Source organism: Orcinus orca, chromosome 7, assembly GCF_937001465.1.
Source record: "Orcinus orca chromosome 7, mOrcOrc1.1, whole genome shotgun sequence".
NCBI lineage: Eukaryota > Metazoa > Chordata > Mammalia > Artiodactyla > Delphinidae > Orcinus > Orcinus orca.
Genome location: NC_064565.1, coordinates 98,467,979 through 98,485,455, shown reverse-complemented (window position 1 = coordinate 98,485,455; position 17,477 = coordinate 98,467,979). Strand labels below are relative to the sequence as shown.

Below are 17,477 nucleotides of genomic sequence, written 5' to 3'. Positions count from 1 at the left end.
TATTTTGGAAGAGTTTGAGAAGGATAGGTGTTAGCTCTTCTCTAAATGTTTGATAGAATTCGCCTGTGAAGCCATCTGGTCCTGGACTTTGCTTGTTGGAAGGTTATTGATCACAGTCTCAATTTCAGTGCTTGTGATTGGTATGTTTATATTTTCTATTTCTTCCTGGTTCAGTCTCAGAAGGTTCTGCTTTTCTAGGAACTTGTCCATTTCTTCCACGTTGTCCATTTTATTGGCACAGAGTTGCTTGTAGTAATCTCTCATGATCCTTTGTATTTCTGCAGTGCCAGTTGTTACATCTCCTTTTTCATTTCTAATTCTGTTGATTGGAGTGTTCTCCCTTCTTGATGAGTCTGGCTAAAGGTTTATCAATTTTGTTTATCTTCTCAAACAACCAGCTTTTAGTTTTATTGATTTTTGCTATTGTTCCCTTCATTTCTTTTTCATTTATTTCTGATCTGATCTTTATGATTTCTTTCCTTCTGCTAACTTTGGGGGTTTTTTGTTCTTCTTTCTCTAATTGCTTTAAGTGTAAGGTTAGGTTGTTTCTTTGAGATGTTTCTTGTTTCTTGATGTAGGATTGTATTGCTATAAACTTCCCTCTTAGAACTGCTTTTGCTGCATCCCATAGGTTTTGGGTCATCGTGTGTTCATTGTCATTTGTTTCTATGAATTTTTTGATTGCCACTTTGATTTCTTCAGTCATCTTTTGGTTATTAAGTAGTGTATTGTTTCGCCTCCATGTGTTTGTACTTTGTACAGAGTATTTCTTGTAATTGATGTCTAGTCTCATAGCGTTGTGGTCGGAAAAGATACTTGATATGATTTCAGTTTTCTTCAGTTTACCAAGGCTTGATTTGTGACCCAAGATATGATCTATCCTGGAGAATGTTCCATGAGCACTTGAAAAGAAAGTGTATTCTGTTGTTTTTGGCTGAAATGTCCTATAAATATCAATTAATTCCATCTTTTTTAATGTATCATTTAAAGCTTGTGATTCGTTATTTATTTTCATTTTGGATGATCTGACCATTGGTGAAAGTGGGGTGTTAAAGTCCCCTACTATTATTGTGTTACTGCCGATTTCCCCCCTTATGGCTGTTAGCATTTGCCTTATGTATTGAGGTGCTCCTATGTTGGATGCATAAATATTTACAATATTTATGCATATTGTATTGGATTGATCCCTTCTTGGATTGATCCCTTGATCATTATGTAGTGTTCTTCTTTGTGTCTTGTAATAGTCTTTGTTTTAAAGTCTATTTTGTCTGATATGAGAATTGCTACTCCATCTTTCTTTTGATTTCCATTTTCATGGAATACCTTTTTCTATCCCCTCACTTTCAGTCTGTATGAGTCCCTAGGTCTGAAGTGAGTCTCTTGTAGACAGCATATATACGGGTCTTGTTTTTGTATCCATTCAGCCAGTCTATGTCTTTTGGTTGGAGCATTTACTCCATTTACATTTAAAGTAATTATCAATATGTATGTTCCTATTACTATTTTCTTAATTGTTTTCAGTTTGTTGTTTTAGGTCCTTTTCTTCTCTTGTGTATCCTGCCTAGAGAAGTTCCTTTAGCATTTCTTGTAAAGGTGGTTTGGTGGTGCTGAATTCTCTTAGCTTTTGCTTGTCTGTAAAGGTTTTAGTTTCTCCGTTGAATCTGAATGATATCCCTGCTGGGCACAGTAATCTTGGTGGTAGGTTTTTCCCTTTCATCACTTTAAATATGTCCTGCCACTCCCTCCTTGATTGCAGAGCTTCTGCTGAAAGATCAGCTGTTAACCTTATGGGGATTCCCTTGTATCTTATTTGTCGCTTTTTCCTTGCTGCTTTTATTATTTTTTCTTTGTATTTAACTTTTTTTTTTTTTTTTTTGCGGTACGTGGGCCTCTCACTGTTGTGGCCTCTCCTGTTGTGGAGCACAGTCTCCAGACTTGCAGGCTCAGCAGCCATGGCTCACAGGCCCAGCCGCTCTGCGGCATGTGGGATCCTCCCGGACCAGGCATGAACCCGCGTCCCCTGCATCGGCAGGCGGACTCTCAACCCCTGTGCCACCAGGGGAGCACTGTATTTAACTTTTGATAGTTTGATTAATATGTGTCTTGGCGTGCTTCTCCTTGGATTTATCCTGTATGGGACTCTCTGCACTTCCTGGACTTGATTGACTTTTTCCTTTCCCATATTAGGGAAGTTTTCAACTATAATCTCTTCAAGTATTTTATAAGTCCCTTTCTTTTTCTCTTCTTCTTCTGGGACCCCTATAATTCGAATGTTGGTGCATTTAATGTTGTCTCAGAGGTCTCTGAGACTGTCCTCAATTCTTTTCATTCCTTTTTCTTTATTCTGCTCTGCACTAGTTATTTCCGCTATTTTATCTTCCAGGTCACTTATCTTTTCTTCTGCCTCACTTATTCTGCACTGATTCCTTCTAGAGAATTTTCAATTTCATTTATTGTGTTGTTCATCATTGTTTGTTTGCTCTTTAGTTCTTCTAAGTCCTTGTTAAATGTTTCTTGTATTTTCTCCATTCTATTTCCAAGATTTTGGATCATCTTTACTCTCATTATTCTGAATTCTTTTTCAGGTAGACTGCCTATTTCCTCTTCATTTGTTTGATCTGGTGGGTTTTTACCTTGCTCCTTCATCTGCTGTGTGTTTCTCTGTCTTCTCATTTTACTTAACTTACTGTGTTTGGGGTCTCCTTTTCACAGGCAGGTTCGTAGTTCCTGTTGTTTTTGGTGTCTGCCCCCAGTGGTTAAGGTTGGTTCAGTGAGTTGTGTAGGCTTCCTGGTAGAGGGGACTCTGTGTTCTGGTGGATGAGGCTAGATCTTGTCTTTCTGGTGGGCAGGTCTGTGTCCGTTAGTGTGTTTTAGGGTGTCTGTGACCTTATTATAATTTTAGGCAGCCTCCCTGCTAATGGATGGGGCTGTGTTCCTGTCTTGGTAATTGTGTGTCATAGGGTGTCCAGTACTGTAGTTTGCTGGTCGTTGAGTGGAACTGGATCTTAGCGTTGAGATGGAGATCTCTGGGAGAGCTTTCACCGTTTGATATTACGTGGAGCTGGGAGATCTCTGGTGGACGAATATCCTGAACTCGGCTCTCCCACCTCAGAGGTTCAGGCCTGACACTCAGCTGGAGCACCGAGACCCTGTCAGCCACATGGCTCAGAAGAAAAGGGAGAAAAAAAGAAAGAAAGAAAGAAAGTAAAATAAAGTTATTAAAATCAAAAATAATTATTAAAAATAAAAGAAATTAAAAAGTAGTTTAAAAAGAAGAAAGCACCCAAACCAAAAAATATTCCACCAATGATAAGTGCTAAAAACTATACTAAAAACAAAAACAAACAAACAAAAAAAAACAACGGACCAACGGAACCCTATGACAAATGGTAAAAGAAAGCTATACAGACAACATCACACACAGAAGCATACACATACATACTCACAAAAAGAGAAAAAGGAAATAAATATATATATCATTGCTCCCAAAGTCCACCACCTCAGTTTTGGGCTGATTCATTTTCTATTCAGGTATTCCACAGATGCAGGGTACATCAAGTTGATTGTGGAGATTTAATCCGCTGCTCCTGAGGCTGCTGGGAGAAATTTCCCTTTCTCTTCTTTGTTCGCACAGCTCCTGGGGTTCAGCGTTGGATTTGGCCCCGTCTGTGCATGTAGGTCGCCTGAGGGCGTCTGTTTCCACCCAGACAGGACGTTGTTAAAGGAGCAGCTGATTAGTGGGCTCTGGCTCACTCAGGCCGGGGGGAGGGAGAGGCACAGAGTGCGGGGTGAGCCTGTGGTGGCCGAGGCAGGCGTGACATTGCGACAGCCTGAGGCCTGCCGTGCGTTCTCCTGGGGAAGTTGTCCCTGGATCATGAGACTGTGGCAGTGGCGGGCTGCACAGGCTCCCAGGAGGGGAGGTGTGGATAGTGACCTGTGCTCGCACACAGGCTTCTTGGTGGCTGCAACAGCAACCTTAGCGTCTCATGCCCGTCTCTGGGGTCTGCGCTGATAGCCGCGGCTCATGCCCGTCTCTGGAGCTCATTTAGGCGGTGCTCTGAATCCCCTCTCCTTGTGCACCCTGAAACAATGGTCTCTTGCCTCTTAGGCAGTTCCAGACTTTTTCCTGGACTCCCTCCCGGCTAGCTGTGGTGCAGTAGCCCCCTTCAGGCTGTGCTCAGGCAGCCAACCCCAGTCCTCTCCCTGGGATCTGACCTCTGAAGCCGGAGCCTCAGTTCCCAGCCCCCATCTGCCTTGGCGGGTGAGCAGACAGGCCTCTCGGGCTGTTGAGTGCTGGTCAGCACCGATCCTCTGTGTGGGAATCTCTCCACTTTGCCCTCCGCACCCCTGTTGCTGTGCTGTCCTCCATGGCTCTGCAGCCTCACCCCCTCCACATCTGTCTATGCCAGTGAAGGGGCTTCCTAGTGTGTGGAAACCTTTCCTCCTTCACAGCTCCCTCCCAGAGATGCAGGTCCCATCCATATTCTTTTGTGTCTGTTTTTTCTTTTTTCTTTTGCCCTACCCAGGTACGTGGGGGAGTTTCTTGCCTTTTGGGAGGTCTGAGGTCTTCTGCCAGCATTCAGCAGGTGTTCTGTAGGAGCTGTTCCACGTGTAGATGTATTTCTGGTGTATCTGTGGGGAGGAAGGTGATCTCCACGTCTTCTGCCATCGTGAACGTCTCCTGGCTGTTTCATTTTTGACTAATTATTTAGCCTCTTTATGCCTCTACTTTTTTCACAGTAAGTGGCATGGAAACCTTCCCACCCAGGTTCTCTTTTTCACTGTATGCAGCCAGGCAACTGTTCCTCAACCTCAGCTCTGTGAGAAAGGGGATATGTTTTCCTCCAAACTCCAGAACTCCACACCCCAGAGGCCCTCCTTTGGTCATGCTGCCTCTCCCCTTCTGCCTAGTTTATTCTTTTTTATATCTTCTCAGTACACACTATCCATCCTACTAGTGAGAATTTGGAATATTCCAAGTAATGATCACAATATCCTTTATATCTTAACTAAAAACAATAACAAAAATTTCTATAATAGGATATAAAATTTGAGGTAGAAAATGTTATTATTTCTTAGTAACCAGTGCTTGACATTCTTGTTGAATTGAATGAAGACATTGCTGTCAAGTAAATATATGTATATTTATGATTTCTTTTCCTGACAGCATTAATGTCAATCCCTGTGCGTAAGCTTCTCTTGAATGTGACACATTTATCCACAATCTTACAGAATCTCTTTCTTGTCATTATTTTCTGCCAAGAACTGGAACAGACTTTGACCACTGTGCAGAGGGGTTTTCCTGAGTAACACGTTATCAGATATTGATGAATTGCTTCAGCAGGTTTGGGGGGCTTGGGAAAAGTGACTCTGATTACAAAGCCAACACCTGAATCTGTCACCCTGAGGAGACACTAACACCAGCTGTTCTCTGTGGATGACCTTCCATTAGCAAGTTTGGTCTTGTTGATTATCTCGAATTTGGCAGTGAATCTGAATAATATATGGATGACTTACATAGTCTCATTGCCTTTTCTCTTTATGAATAACAGCTGTTCTCATGGCATAAAATCCTGAAGTTTAACACTGAAGTTTGATCTAGAATGTTAAGTAGTAAACACTTTTGGAAGCACCTAAGCTGATCTTTTTTGATAAAAAGCAATGATCAGGGGCTTCCCTGGTGGCGCAGTGGTTGAGAGCCCGCCTGCAGATGCAGGGGATGTGGGTTCGTGCCCCAGTCCGGGAAGATCCCACATGCCTCTGAGCGGCTGGGCCCATGAGCCATGGCCGCTGAGCCTGCGCGTCCGGAGCCTGTGCTCCGCAACGGGAAAGGCCACAACAGTGAGAGGCCCGCGTACCAAAAAAAAAAAAAAAAAGCAATGATCAGTCTCCAACTTTTACCAACTCTTGGGAATAGAAATCTGATCTTGAGCCTTGAAAATTTCAAAATTATGGTGATCAACACCTTCAGTCCTGGTCTTCGGCTTTGCTAAATTTTTTTTTAACAAGGCTATGAATGTAGAATTTTCTAGATATATAAATGTTTTATACTGAAGCTATCCATTGTCAGGGAAGGAAAACATATTTATACATGAAATCAGCTGTATTTCATGTCCTTGATAGAGTCCTTGATGTTGTATATCCACCTTGTAAAATATAGTGACTTGCCTCCTACTGACATACATTGCTGTGGGGGGGGGGGCAATAGTTTTTGTGTAGGTCACATGAAATTAGGTGGTGAATATCAGCTTTGGGGTAGTTATATGGGTTCTGTAACTCCCCATTTAATTATATTCAAATAGGCATTACACTCAGTAAAAACGTCAAAATACAAATAACCAGAAAGTCACCAAAAAACTGGTGAATATCTCTGAAATGAAGTCATCAAACATGACACAGTAATTTCTCAAATGGGGTGGGGTGCAGGGAAAGAATTGCTAAAATAAGATCTGTGAGGTCTTTTTTTTTTTTTTCTTGCGTTATGCGGGCCTCTCACTGTTGTGGCCTCTCCCGTTGGAGAGCACAGCCTCCGGACGCACAGGCTCAGCGGCCATGGCTCACGGGCCCAGCCACTCCGCAGCATGTGGGATCTTCCCAGACCGGGACACGAACCCGCATCCCCTACATCAGCAGGCAGACTCTCAACCGCTGCGCCACCAGGGAAGCCCAATCTGTGAGGTCTTTTTCACACCAAAATGTAGTTTTCTTTTCAATGATAGATACATAGCAATTGGAGAAAACTTTCCATAGTCAATCTTCACTCCATGCTGATTTTTTTTACTTTGACCCACACATTTATTCCTATGGAAACATAGATTGTGTCTTTACTGCAAAGGGTGGCAGGGTCTGGGAGGAGAGAAGTAGTAGGAGAGAAGAGGGTGAGGAAAAGGGCAAAGTTAGGAGGAAAAGTCACAGGATTTCCACAGTGGTGATTAGCTTAAGGCCCACAGCTTAGACTCTTGCCAGTCAGGTAGCTGTTTCCGTGGTAACAGCTGGAGCAGCAGAGTTATCAAAATGTAATGAGTTGCAAAGGCAAAAAGTAAAATTCACAATTTTGCTTGTAGAGCAAAAGATTTGGCACGTTCCCTTTTTTTTTTCCTGGACAAGTTAGGTTTAAATTGGGGGGCATTGAAAATCCTTGATTTTACAAAAAAAGTACTGGATTATAAAGCTGTTAGTGGAACATTTCTTTTGTTCTTTTTTTAAATGGAATTTACATTCATAAGCTTAACATTAAGAGTTGTTAAAACTAGAAACCAGGTACAAATTCAAGTCACCAAATTCAAGACTCCCAAGGTCCTAGGGACTTCAGATCTTTCAGAATCCTTTTGAGTTAATGCACAAACATGCTGGTCTGTTTTTCTACCTTGGTGGAATGCCTTGGTCTCTAGGGATATCACTGGGTTACTAAAGAATATCAACTGAGAGAGAGAGAGGTATAGATTACCTGAGATACATGAGTTCATTTTGGGTTCATGGACATCTTTTTGGAAAACAAAGATGACAAACCTGACCTAGGCTGTTGGGGATTTTAAGGAGGGGAATGTTATGTCAAAAGGCAGAAAGTCCCCCTTCAAAGTTTGCTTGTTTTAAATTCTTAGGAATCAGGTCTATTCTATTTATCTCGGGAATATGAATACTGATTGTGTTGTTCATTCATGTTTAGTAAAAATATTATGGAGTTTTATTACCTCAGTCCCTACATTGAATTTGAAGTAAACCATGGGTTTTCACCAGCTTGAAATGTTCATGCCTGCACAAATGTCAAATTCATGTTGTAAAATTCTGCAGGGGATACCGTAAATTTTGATGATCTATTCTAAACTAGTTTAATCTGGAGACATCACTTAGATACCAGTTATAAAATGAAGTTGTCAATAAACAAAACAAACCTCACCATCCAAATCATTCATTATATTGGGGCACTCTGGGAATATACGATCTAAGATAGACTGGAATAAATGGTCGTATTAATTTCACATAGCAAGCATGGACAAATACTAGACTTAGATAAATCATTAAAATGCTTGGTTCCATGTGTATGAAGAGTCTCATGGACAGTTTGGAATGATACAGGAATAATTGTTATTTAAGTGTATATTAGCTTAAGAAGGAGCTAACACTTTTTCCTTTTTTCAGTACATGAAGATGATGGGTGTAAACTCCTGCAGCCACTTTTTTGCCTGGATTATAGAGAGTGTTGCATTTTTACTGGTTACCATCATCATCCTCATCATTATACTCAAGTTTGGCAATATTCTTCCAAAAACAAATGGGTTCATTTTGTTCCTGTATTTTTCGGACTATAGCTTCTCAGTTCTTGCCATGAGCTACCTTATCAGTGTCTTCTTCAACAACACCAACATTGCAGCTCTGATTGGAAGCCTCATCTACATCATTGCCTTTTTTCCATTTATTGTTCTGGTTACAATTGAGAATGAGTTGAGCTGTATAATAAAAGTATTCATGGTGAGTCAGCTGTCACAACTGAATGGCCAGGGTGTGAAAGCAGTGGACCTTTTTTGGTGGTTTTGGCTCTCCAACTGAGAATACACTTATCTAAATGTAAAAGTTCAGTGTTTGCAAAATATAAGTAACTGTCCTAATGAGAGTCAGTTACATTATTGTCTACCATACAAGTGTAAGACTATGAAAAGAAAACTTTTTCTCCACGGTTTCTAAAACTATAATATGTGATGCTACTATAAGATAGTACCTGAAGAAAGAACAGTTAAAATGTAGTACATCAGGTTTTGAAGATCATCAAGAATTCTGACTTCTCTTTGGCCCAATTCCTTAAATATCTTAGAGCCTCTATAGCTGGCATTATTCTCATAAATGAATAATTCTCATGGTTTTTATGACATATAATATAACATACAGGCATAAAGACAAATACGCTGAGAGCATATAATCAACTTTGAATTCTTTTCTGCTTTTTCAATTAAAGTACTAAATTTAAGAATTTTAACGAAAGCATTAAGTTTACTGACTTTTAAATTTGGAAAGCAGAAGTAAAGCTCATCATTGACTGCGAGCCATGTTAAAACTTTGCTGTTTATGGAAATAGAAAGTGATAAATAACTTTCATTTGACATTGACCACCTTGAGTTTAAACAACATCTAAATTTTTAATTTGTTGCATTATTAGTAGTCAATTGACAGTATATTTTCGTGCATAAAACTTCGATCACTTGAAGTCAATCTCTGAAGTACAAACATCTTCTGGCCCCTAACATTTCATTTGATATTAGCCTTAACATTGCATTACCCTATTATTAGTGGTTTTATAAATTGCTAAGCAACATTTAATAAGTTTAGATATATATATTTTGGATTTTTGATAAATATTTTTCAAATTATAATTTTACTGCTTTTGTTTTCTGCTATTTCCTCTCCTATTCTTCCAGAGTTGTAGCATGCTTGGTAAGGGACCTCTGTGATTTTAAATATGCTTAGAGAGTTAACGTCAGTTTTATCTATATAAGTGCCCAAAGTTTTAAGTATGTTAAGATCCCTCTGGGCGAAATGTGTGAAATCTACAAGAACTATCATTGCCATTGATTTTCTTCACAGAGCCTGCTGTCCCCAACAGCTTTCAGCTATGCAAGTCAATACATTGCACGATATGAGGAGCAGGGCATTGGTAGGTTCACTTCCTTTACAACTGGATTTTATCTTTCACACCTGCAATATGTCTCACAGAAGAATAAATCTATGTGTTCACTTCTTAGGTCTTCAGTGGGAAAATATGTACAGTTCACCAGTTCAGGATGACACCACTTCGTTTGGCTGGCTATGCTGTCTAATCCTAGCCGACTCTTTCATTTATTTCCTTATTGCTTGGTATGTCAGGAACGTTTTCCCAGGTACAAACATGCTTCCTATAGATACATGCTTTTTTATGGTAATAAATTGTATTTATTATAAATCTGCTAATATATATTTTCTAATATTTTTCTTTGCCACATATCATCTCCAAAAAGAAACACTGAAATCCCAAAACTAAACAAAATTTTCCAGGAGGAGATAATGCACTGTTGAGTTTTTTTCTCTGATGTTCCTTTAAAGGATAGAGTGAATTAAGGAGCATGGAATCCAGTCTTTCCAAATGGGAGAACAAGATATCATAAGGCAAAAATCCAGTCTCCTAATTCTAAGGAGAACTTATCCAGTTCTAATGGAACAAGACTGGTGGGATTCCCCTCCTAGGTCTCAAGTGGTTAAAACTTCAACATGATCAGGAGTTTTTCCACTAAGTCTTATTTATATTTGTACGTTTTTGATGCTATAAATGAATAAAAGACTATTATTCTATTCCAGTTATATAAAATTTCTGTAAAAGAGAGGTATATAGAGACAAAGCAGATCAGTGATTGCCTGTAACTTGGGTTGAAAGTAGGGATTATCTGCAAAGGGCATGGGAGAAAATTTGGGAGTTATTGGAATTTTTGGATTGTGGTTATGGTTGCACAACTTTATTTACTAAAAATCGTCTCACTCTACACTTACAATGATTAAATTTTATGGTATGTAACTATACCCAATGAAGCTGTTTAAAAAAGAAAGAATTTTTTAAAAGGCTATCTTTTTTACTTTACTTTGGAAACTGAGACCACAAAAAAATAAAAATACTTCCTGAATGCTGTGTAGTAAGTACTCTGTTATTTAGCTTCTGATGCTTAATGTTAGCAATCAATTAATAATTACTTTTCCTAATACATTTTTGTTACAGGTACATATGGTATGGCAGCTCCATGGTATTTTCCATTCCTTCCTTCCTATTGGAAGGAGCGGTTGGGATGCGCAGAAGTGAAGCATGAGAAAAGCAATGGCCTTATCTTTACTAATATCATGATGCAGAACACCATCCCATCTGCCAGTAAGACAAGTAGGTCAACAACATGCATTATTATGAGAGAAGTGATATAAAATTTACATGACTAGTGATTTTAATTATCTTTTTCTAAATGGCAAAATTATCCTTTTAGTCATGGATGAATATGTCTACACATATGTGTTGGGACTCTTAGAGAGATTAAATTGTGGCTTTTTCTGAGCTCATTAGCCCAGTTGGTTAGCATATGGTGCTAATTAGGCCAAGATTGCAGATCCCTTTGTGTTCCAGTTAGATTCACACAGAGAAAAACTTTGTTCCTTGGCACCAGTCTGCACCCCTCACCTCAGCCGTCTGTCACTAGTCATAAGGAGTAACCAAGTAACAAGTATGGATAATTTAGCCTAACCCGTCAGCAACACTGAACAGACAGTTTAAGGCTCATGTTTTACTGACATTGGGTGAGCAGTGTCAGCTTCAAAAAGTAAGGATGACCCATATAAGTGGTCCTTCTGTGATGCCTGAAGGAAATGTGGAGAGTAATTAATGAACCGATTCTATAAACCACAGATCTGAGCGAGCCTTGTCACTGTAGACATTTATTCTGTAAGTAGATATCATCCTGTCCAATTGGAGGACCAAGCCTTAAAATTGTGTTTTGAGTATTTGAGATCTGTGGAATAAAGGAGAATTCATTATTATGATACTATATTCTGAGACTCCTTTTTCTGACAGGGAAGGGCAATATAAACCTTAGAGTGTGGTTCCACGCCCTCATTCATTTTTGAAACAAGTGAGAAGGCTGAAGACTATAGTAGATCATTTATTCCTGGAATGATTTTTTACTTTGAGGCTTGTGCTTTTACAGTCTTCAATTTTTAATTAATGAAAAGGCTAACTCTAGCTTCATTTATCTTCCTTGTGAGCTTACAACTCTTTTCTTAATTTCTTTCCAGGTCCTGAATACGTGTTTCCCTCCAACACTGAGTCTGAACCTAAAGATCTCACAGTTGGGGTTGCCCTGCATGGGGTCACAAAGAACTATGGCTCAAAAATTGCTGTTGCTAACCTCAGTCTGAACTTTTATGAAGGACATATTACTTCATTGCTGGGGCCCAATGGCGCTGGGAAAACTACTACCATGTATGTTACTTTTCAACACTTAGGTGTCATGGAAGCATATTACTTAGTATTTCCTCACTTCTTTCATAAATATAAAGTTGTTACAGCTCCCAGATGGATTAAGATAGCTCAAGTTGTTTCCTGGAAAATGGAGTCCAAGTCAAAGGTCTGAATTGTGAGCTCAAAGTCCAGATCAGACCCACCAGATAGGTTTATTTGCTCTACCTAATATTGGCACACTGGTACTTCTTAAAATTTTTAATTTCAGTGCCAGCATTTAAAAATGGGAGAGTTCTCCAATAAATATAAATATTCCTGCTATCTCTTAGATAATAGGAAGTTCTGGCAACACTGGATCTACAGGCTTCGGTAGAGACAATTGTTTGGGGCTTGTTAGTGACTGTTCTCAATGGGGCCATCTACTTTCTGGTTCATCCCTGGTCCCCACCAATCTTTACTCCCTCATACATTCAGTCTATTTCATTTCTTTGCATTTTTATCCTGGCCCATGTACCAGTTTGGGTTCACAAACCTTGGTATAAACACACTCAGCCCCAGCCACTCTATTACAGAGAACCCTTACCTTGATTCATGAAGAAAGAAAAGGATCACCAGCTATCAGATATAGATCAGAAAGGCCACAAGTGGTACATGGGCTGCTCTTTCTCTCTCTTCAGTTAACTAGCGTTTTCCTGTATCCTAATGCAGAAGATTCAAATGTTTTTAAAGTGACATTCTGTTGAATTTTTTTCTGTGACTCACCTCCAGTGCTCTACTAGGCTTAGCTTGGAGTCAGCACTAAGATGCTGTTGGTGCTTTAGGCCTTATTTGAGAACAAGTGTCTGTTGTTGGATATGCTATTTGCTATCATCATGAGTAAGCTCAGTGACTGCCAGAACATATACAAATTAATCTTTAGTAAATAAAAGGGGACAAAGGAAAGTTATGAAATGAGTGAACATGCAGCTACTCTCATTTATATGACCTGTTTCAATTCAGAGTTGGCTTTCTAGTAAGAATACAATGCTTAAAATGTAAGATTTCTAACAGGTAACAAGAGGACAATGAAGAAAAGTGATGGAGAAGGATTTTGAAGAGGCTATAATTTTAGCTGAGAAAGTCCCCATTTCAGTTTTCTGAATATAAAGAAATATGTTATTTGATTTTAATGTGTATTTATGGGAAGAATTACATATTATATTGATTCCCTATTTAATCCACAATAGTCATTTAAGATCTATTATGTGCAAGACACTAGTTAGGTACTGAGGGTGGTGAGATAACAAGTCCTTTCCCTGACCTCATGGAGCTTACATTTTAGTGGAGAAGATGGATATTAAATAACTTCCCAGTTTACGGACCATCTGAAATATGAGGAGTTTGTAGGTGAGAATATTCTCGTCACAGGGTAGAGTAAGGGACTTAAGATGACCAAAGTTCATGTGGAAAACAGAAATTTGAGGCTTAATTGCCTATGGGTACTACCTGATGCCAGGGAAGTGCAGGAGTTTGCTCAAGGAGAGAGTGCATTTGCCGTTAAAAAGCGCAACCATTTCTGTCATTGCTACCACCATCACCCCACCACTATCATCATCATCATCACATAGGGTTTCTATCACACTCTAAATTATTGGAGGTGTAAAAGTAATTTTAATTTTTATTCCCAATTAATCCCATTTTACTTCATAGCTTGACCTGGCCTGGGAAGATACACTGTAACATTTTTTGCTAACAACTGAGATACATTTAGTCCTAAAATCTAACTCAGAGTTTTGGTTCACACCTAATTTATGGTTTCTTCATTCCCAGCTCACTGTTGACTGGGCTGTTTGAGGCCTCAGCAGGTACCATCTTGGTTTATGGAAAAGATATCAAAACAGATCTGCACACCGTGAGGAAGAACCTGGGGGTCTGCATGCAACATGATGTCCTGTTCAGTTACCTCACTACCAAGGAGCACCTCCTCTTATACGGCTCCATCAAAGCTCCTCACTGGACTAAAAAGCAGCTGCACGAGGAAGTGAAAAGGTCAGATATGACAGCAATGAGAACATGCGTGGGTAACTCCTCTCAAAAAGAGGTCAAGGTCTAGTAATAATACCAGTAGGAGACAGTTTCTCAGGAAACAATTGTTTTTAGTTTTTCTACTTTTCTAGTATCGTATACATTTAAGGGCATTATCCTCACTGGCCAGTTATTATACTGGAATTGTTTAACTGTCTTCATCTCTGACTCCCATATTACCCCCAATCCTCTGTTTCTAACCTACGAGGCTACCATACTGGTCTTTTTTTTTTCTTGCCTGCCTCGGGTCTTAGTTGTGGCACACGGGCTTCTCTCTAGTTGTGGCGTGTAGGTTTTCTCTCTCTAGTTGTGGCACGTGGGCTCCCGGGCATGTGGGCTCTGTAGTTTGCAGCATGCAGGCTCTCTCGTTGAGGCACGCAAGCTCAGTAGTTGTGGCACATGGGCTTCGTTGCCCTGCGGCATGTGAGATCTTAGTTCCCCGACCAGGGATCGAACCTGCATCCCCTGCATTGGAAGGTGGATTCTTTACCACTGGACCACTAGGGAAGTCCCTACCATACTGGTCTTAACTGGACTCCTGGCTTCTACTTTCCCTTGTACAGTCTATTCAAAGAGCAGACAAGGTGACCTTTTTAAACTGCAGATCAGACCAGGTCACTCCTTTGTCAAAACCCTCTTATGGCTTCTCACCACACTCTGTGAAACTCAGGAATGTTCTTACCAAGGCCTATGAGGCACTTCCTGACCTGCTTCCAATCCTTTTGATCTTATTTCCTTCTGCTTTTTCCCCATTCACTCTGGTCTAGGCACGCTCACCCAGGTGCACACTTAGTTATGCTAGGCCTGCTCCAGCCTCAGAGCTTCCCATGTACCCTCTACTTAGAGCAGCCTTCCCCAGACAGCCCTTTGACTTACTCCTCCACCTTACTGGTCTCTGCTCAAATGTCAGCTTCTCTGAGGGGACTACCATGTGTAGAATAGATGCCTGAAATAGCATATCCCAGGCACTCATCTCATATACCCTGTATTTTTTTTTAATCACACTTATCATGAAATAGCATATTATAAACTTACTTGGGAATATGTTTATCTACTGAATTTCCCCAGCATTCCTCCTGATATACACACCTACTAGAACATAATCTCCTAATGGGTTAGGAACGTTATCGGCTCAGTGCTTTTCCACGGCACCTAAAACACAGTCTGGCAGAAAACAGGCAGGTACTCTATAAATATTTGTCAAACGAATGAATAAAATAATGAGCCATGCATTCCTTGTGTTGTTTTCTGAGTATTAGTTTTATACCGCCAGCTAGATGATAAGTAACAGAAAACTGTATCATGAATCTTCAATAGTTTACCTTGCTGAGCACATAATAGTTGCTTAGTGAATACCTCTCATTTAGGGTGCTTTTCGTATTTTTCCATTGTTCACATTTTCTGTCTGTAAAAAAAAACCACTATATATCATTTTTTAAGGACTTTAAAAGATACTGGACTGTATAGCCATCGTCATAAGAGAGTTGGAACATTGTCAGGAGGAATGAAGAGGAAGTTATCCATATCCATAGCTCTTATTGGAGGATCAAGGGTGGTCATTTTAGATGAACCATCCACTGGAGTTGACCCATGCTCTCGCCGAAGTATATGGGATGTTATATCCAAGAACAAAACTGGTATGAGTATCTTCTTACAACTTCGCCAAGCAACAGTCATAATTTTGCCCTCTGGGATGCACGCAAAGAAGTTAAAGCCTTTTCTGTTTATAATCTCCATTAAAGATCTAAGGTGTGCTCTTCCTTTTGTGAGGTCTTCTCTTCTCCCAGCTAAATTCCTGGATCAATTAGTTAATATCTATGTAGTGCCCACTGTGAATTGAGCACTTAACTGGCCCTTTTGAGAGCATGCAAATCCAATAGAAGTTCCAAATTCTGCCTAGAGGAGCTTAGAATCTAATTAGAGATACCAAACATACACAAATGAAAATAAACTGAAAACACACTAAATAAGTGCTAACAGGATGTGAAGCAAAGGAGCAATCAGAGTGGAGTGGCTTAATCAGAGAAGAATATTCAAAAAGTCTTTAAAATTACTGCTTTTTCATAGTGAAGGGAGGGAGGGAGAGAGAGAGACAGAAAGAAAGAGAGAGAATGGAAGTGACAGAAAGAAAGAGAGAGAATGGAAGTGAAGCCAAGGGGACAGACTAAGGGATTAGGAAGAGTTGCCCCCCCTGCAGAGTGTGGACACTCAGCCTTACAGCATAAGCGATGTGTATTTGCTGCCAATTTATAAGAAAAACATTTAGGAATACCCCGTCCGCATTTCTCAGTTTGAAAGCTCATTCTGATCAGTTTTTCAGTTAGCCCATAAGACGTGACTCTCCTCCTCATAAATCACAGGATTTACTTGTGCCAACTCCGTACATCCTGGGAACTGCAGCTTCACTTTTCATTCTTGGTTGTTCTCCTCTGTATTTTCAAGCCAGAACAATCGTTCTGTCGACACACCACTTGGACGAGGCTGAAGTGCTGAGTGACCGCATCGCCTTCCTGGAGGAGGGTGGGCTGCGCTGCTGCGGGTCACCATTTTATCTCAAGGAAGCCTTTGGGGACGGGTATCACCTCACACTCACCAAGAAAAAGGTTTGTAGGAGAGAAAACATACCTCATTATGGGACCGTAAATTAAGTTTTGTATGAAACAGAAGCAGAATGTGTCCAACTTTATTCATTGCTAAAATTAATCTGTTAGGGTCATGTTTCTCAAACTGAGCAAGTATCAGAACCACTGAAGGTCTTTTGTTAAACCCAAATTTCTGGCTCCATCCCCAAGAGTCTCTGATTCGGTAAATCTGGTATGAGGCTCCAGAATTTGCTGCATTTCTGCCAAGGTCCACATCAGCCCATGTGCTGCTGCTCCTACTGGTCTGGGATTGCACACTGAGAACCAATGTGCTCGATGAAAGAAAGGTCTGTACTAAGGTTACTGATGGAGGATCAGCCTGTTAGTTTCCCTAGCATTTCAGCCTCTAAGGCTAAAAACTAGGTTTTCCGCTCTATAAAAAGCAAATGAAGAGAACATGCAGTCATGTAATCACTTTCTGATCAGTATTCCTTGAATGGCAATGTGGAGATTAATTCAGACAGGCCAGTGGTGCTTTCACATCTTGGAAGAACAAAAGTGCTTACTAAGGCTCCCTGGACCACCTAAAATAGCATAGGTATCAATACTGTGCCAGATGTATATGCTATTAGGAAGGTTTTGACCACTATCATTTATTTTATATCTGATCGTCCGGATGTGACTTCCAAAATATAAAAGAGTAGTTCATTGTTATATTCATTAATTCATTCAAAAACTTATGTATTAGGTGCATACGATGTCTTAATATGTGCCCAAGACACTGTTCTAGGTGCTGGGGATACAGCAGTGAACTGATGATATTAAGATCTCTGCCCTCATGGAGTTTATATTCTGATGGGGTGTGGGGAATT

At 40.1% G+C, this 17,477-nt stretch overlaps 1 protein-coding gene across 3 annotated transcripts in view; it reads left to right on the top strand.

Moving 5' to 3' along the window:
* Positions 1-17,477, top strand: part of ABCA12 (ATP binding cassette subfamily A member 12) — a 180,100-nt gene that overhangs the window by 122,025 nt on the left and 40,598 nt on the right. For all 3 annotated transcript variants that reach the window (XM_049711887.1, XM_049711889.1, XM_049711888.1), the window contains 8 exons: positions 8,140-8,469; positions 9,577-9,646; positions 9,735-9,869; positions 10,736-10,891; positions 11,794-11,980; positions 13,769-13,987; positions 15,464-15,660; positions 16,466-16,626. In XM_049711887.1, coding sequence (XP_049567844.1) covers positions 8,140-8,469; positions 9,577-9,646; positions 9,735-9,869; positions 10,736-10,891; positions 11,794-11,980; positions 13,769-13,987; positions 15,464-15,660; positions 16,466-16,626 — 1,455 coding nt within the window. The remainder of the gene's footprint in view (positions 1-8,139; positions 8,470-9,576; positions 9,647-9,734; positions 9,870-10,735; positions 10,892-11,793; positions 11,981-13,768; positions 13,988-15,463; positions 15,661-16,465; positions 16,627-17,477) is intronic.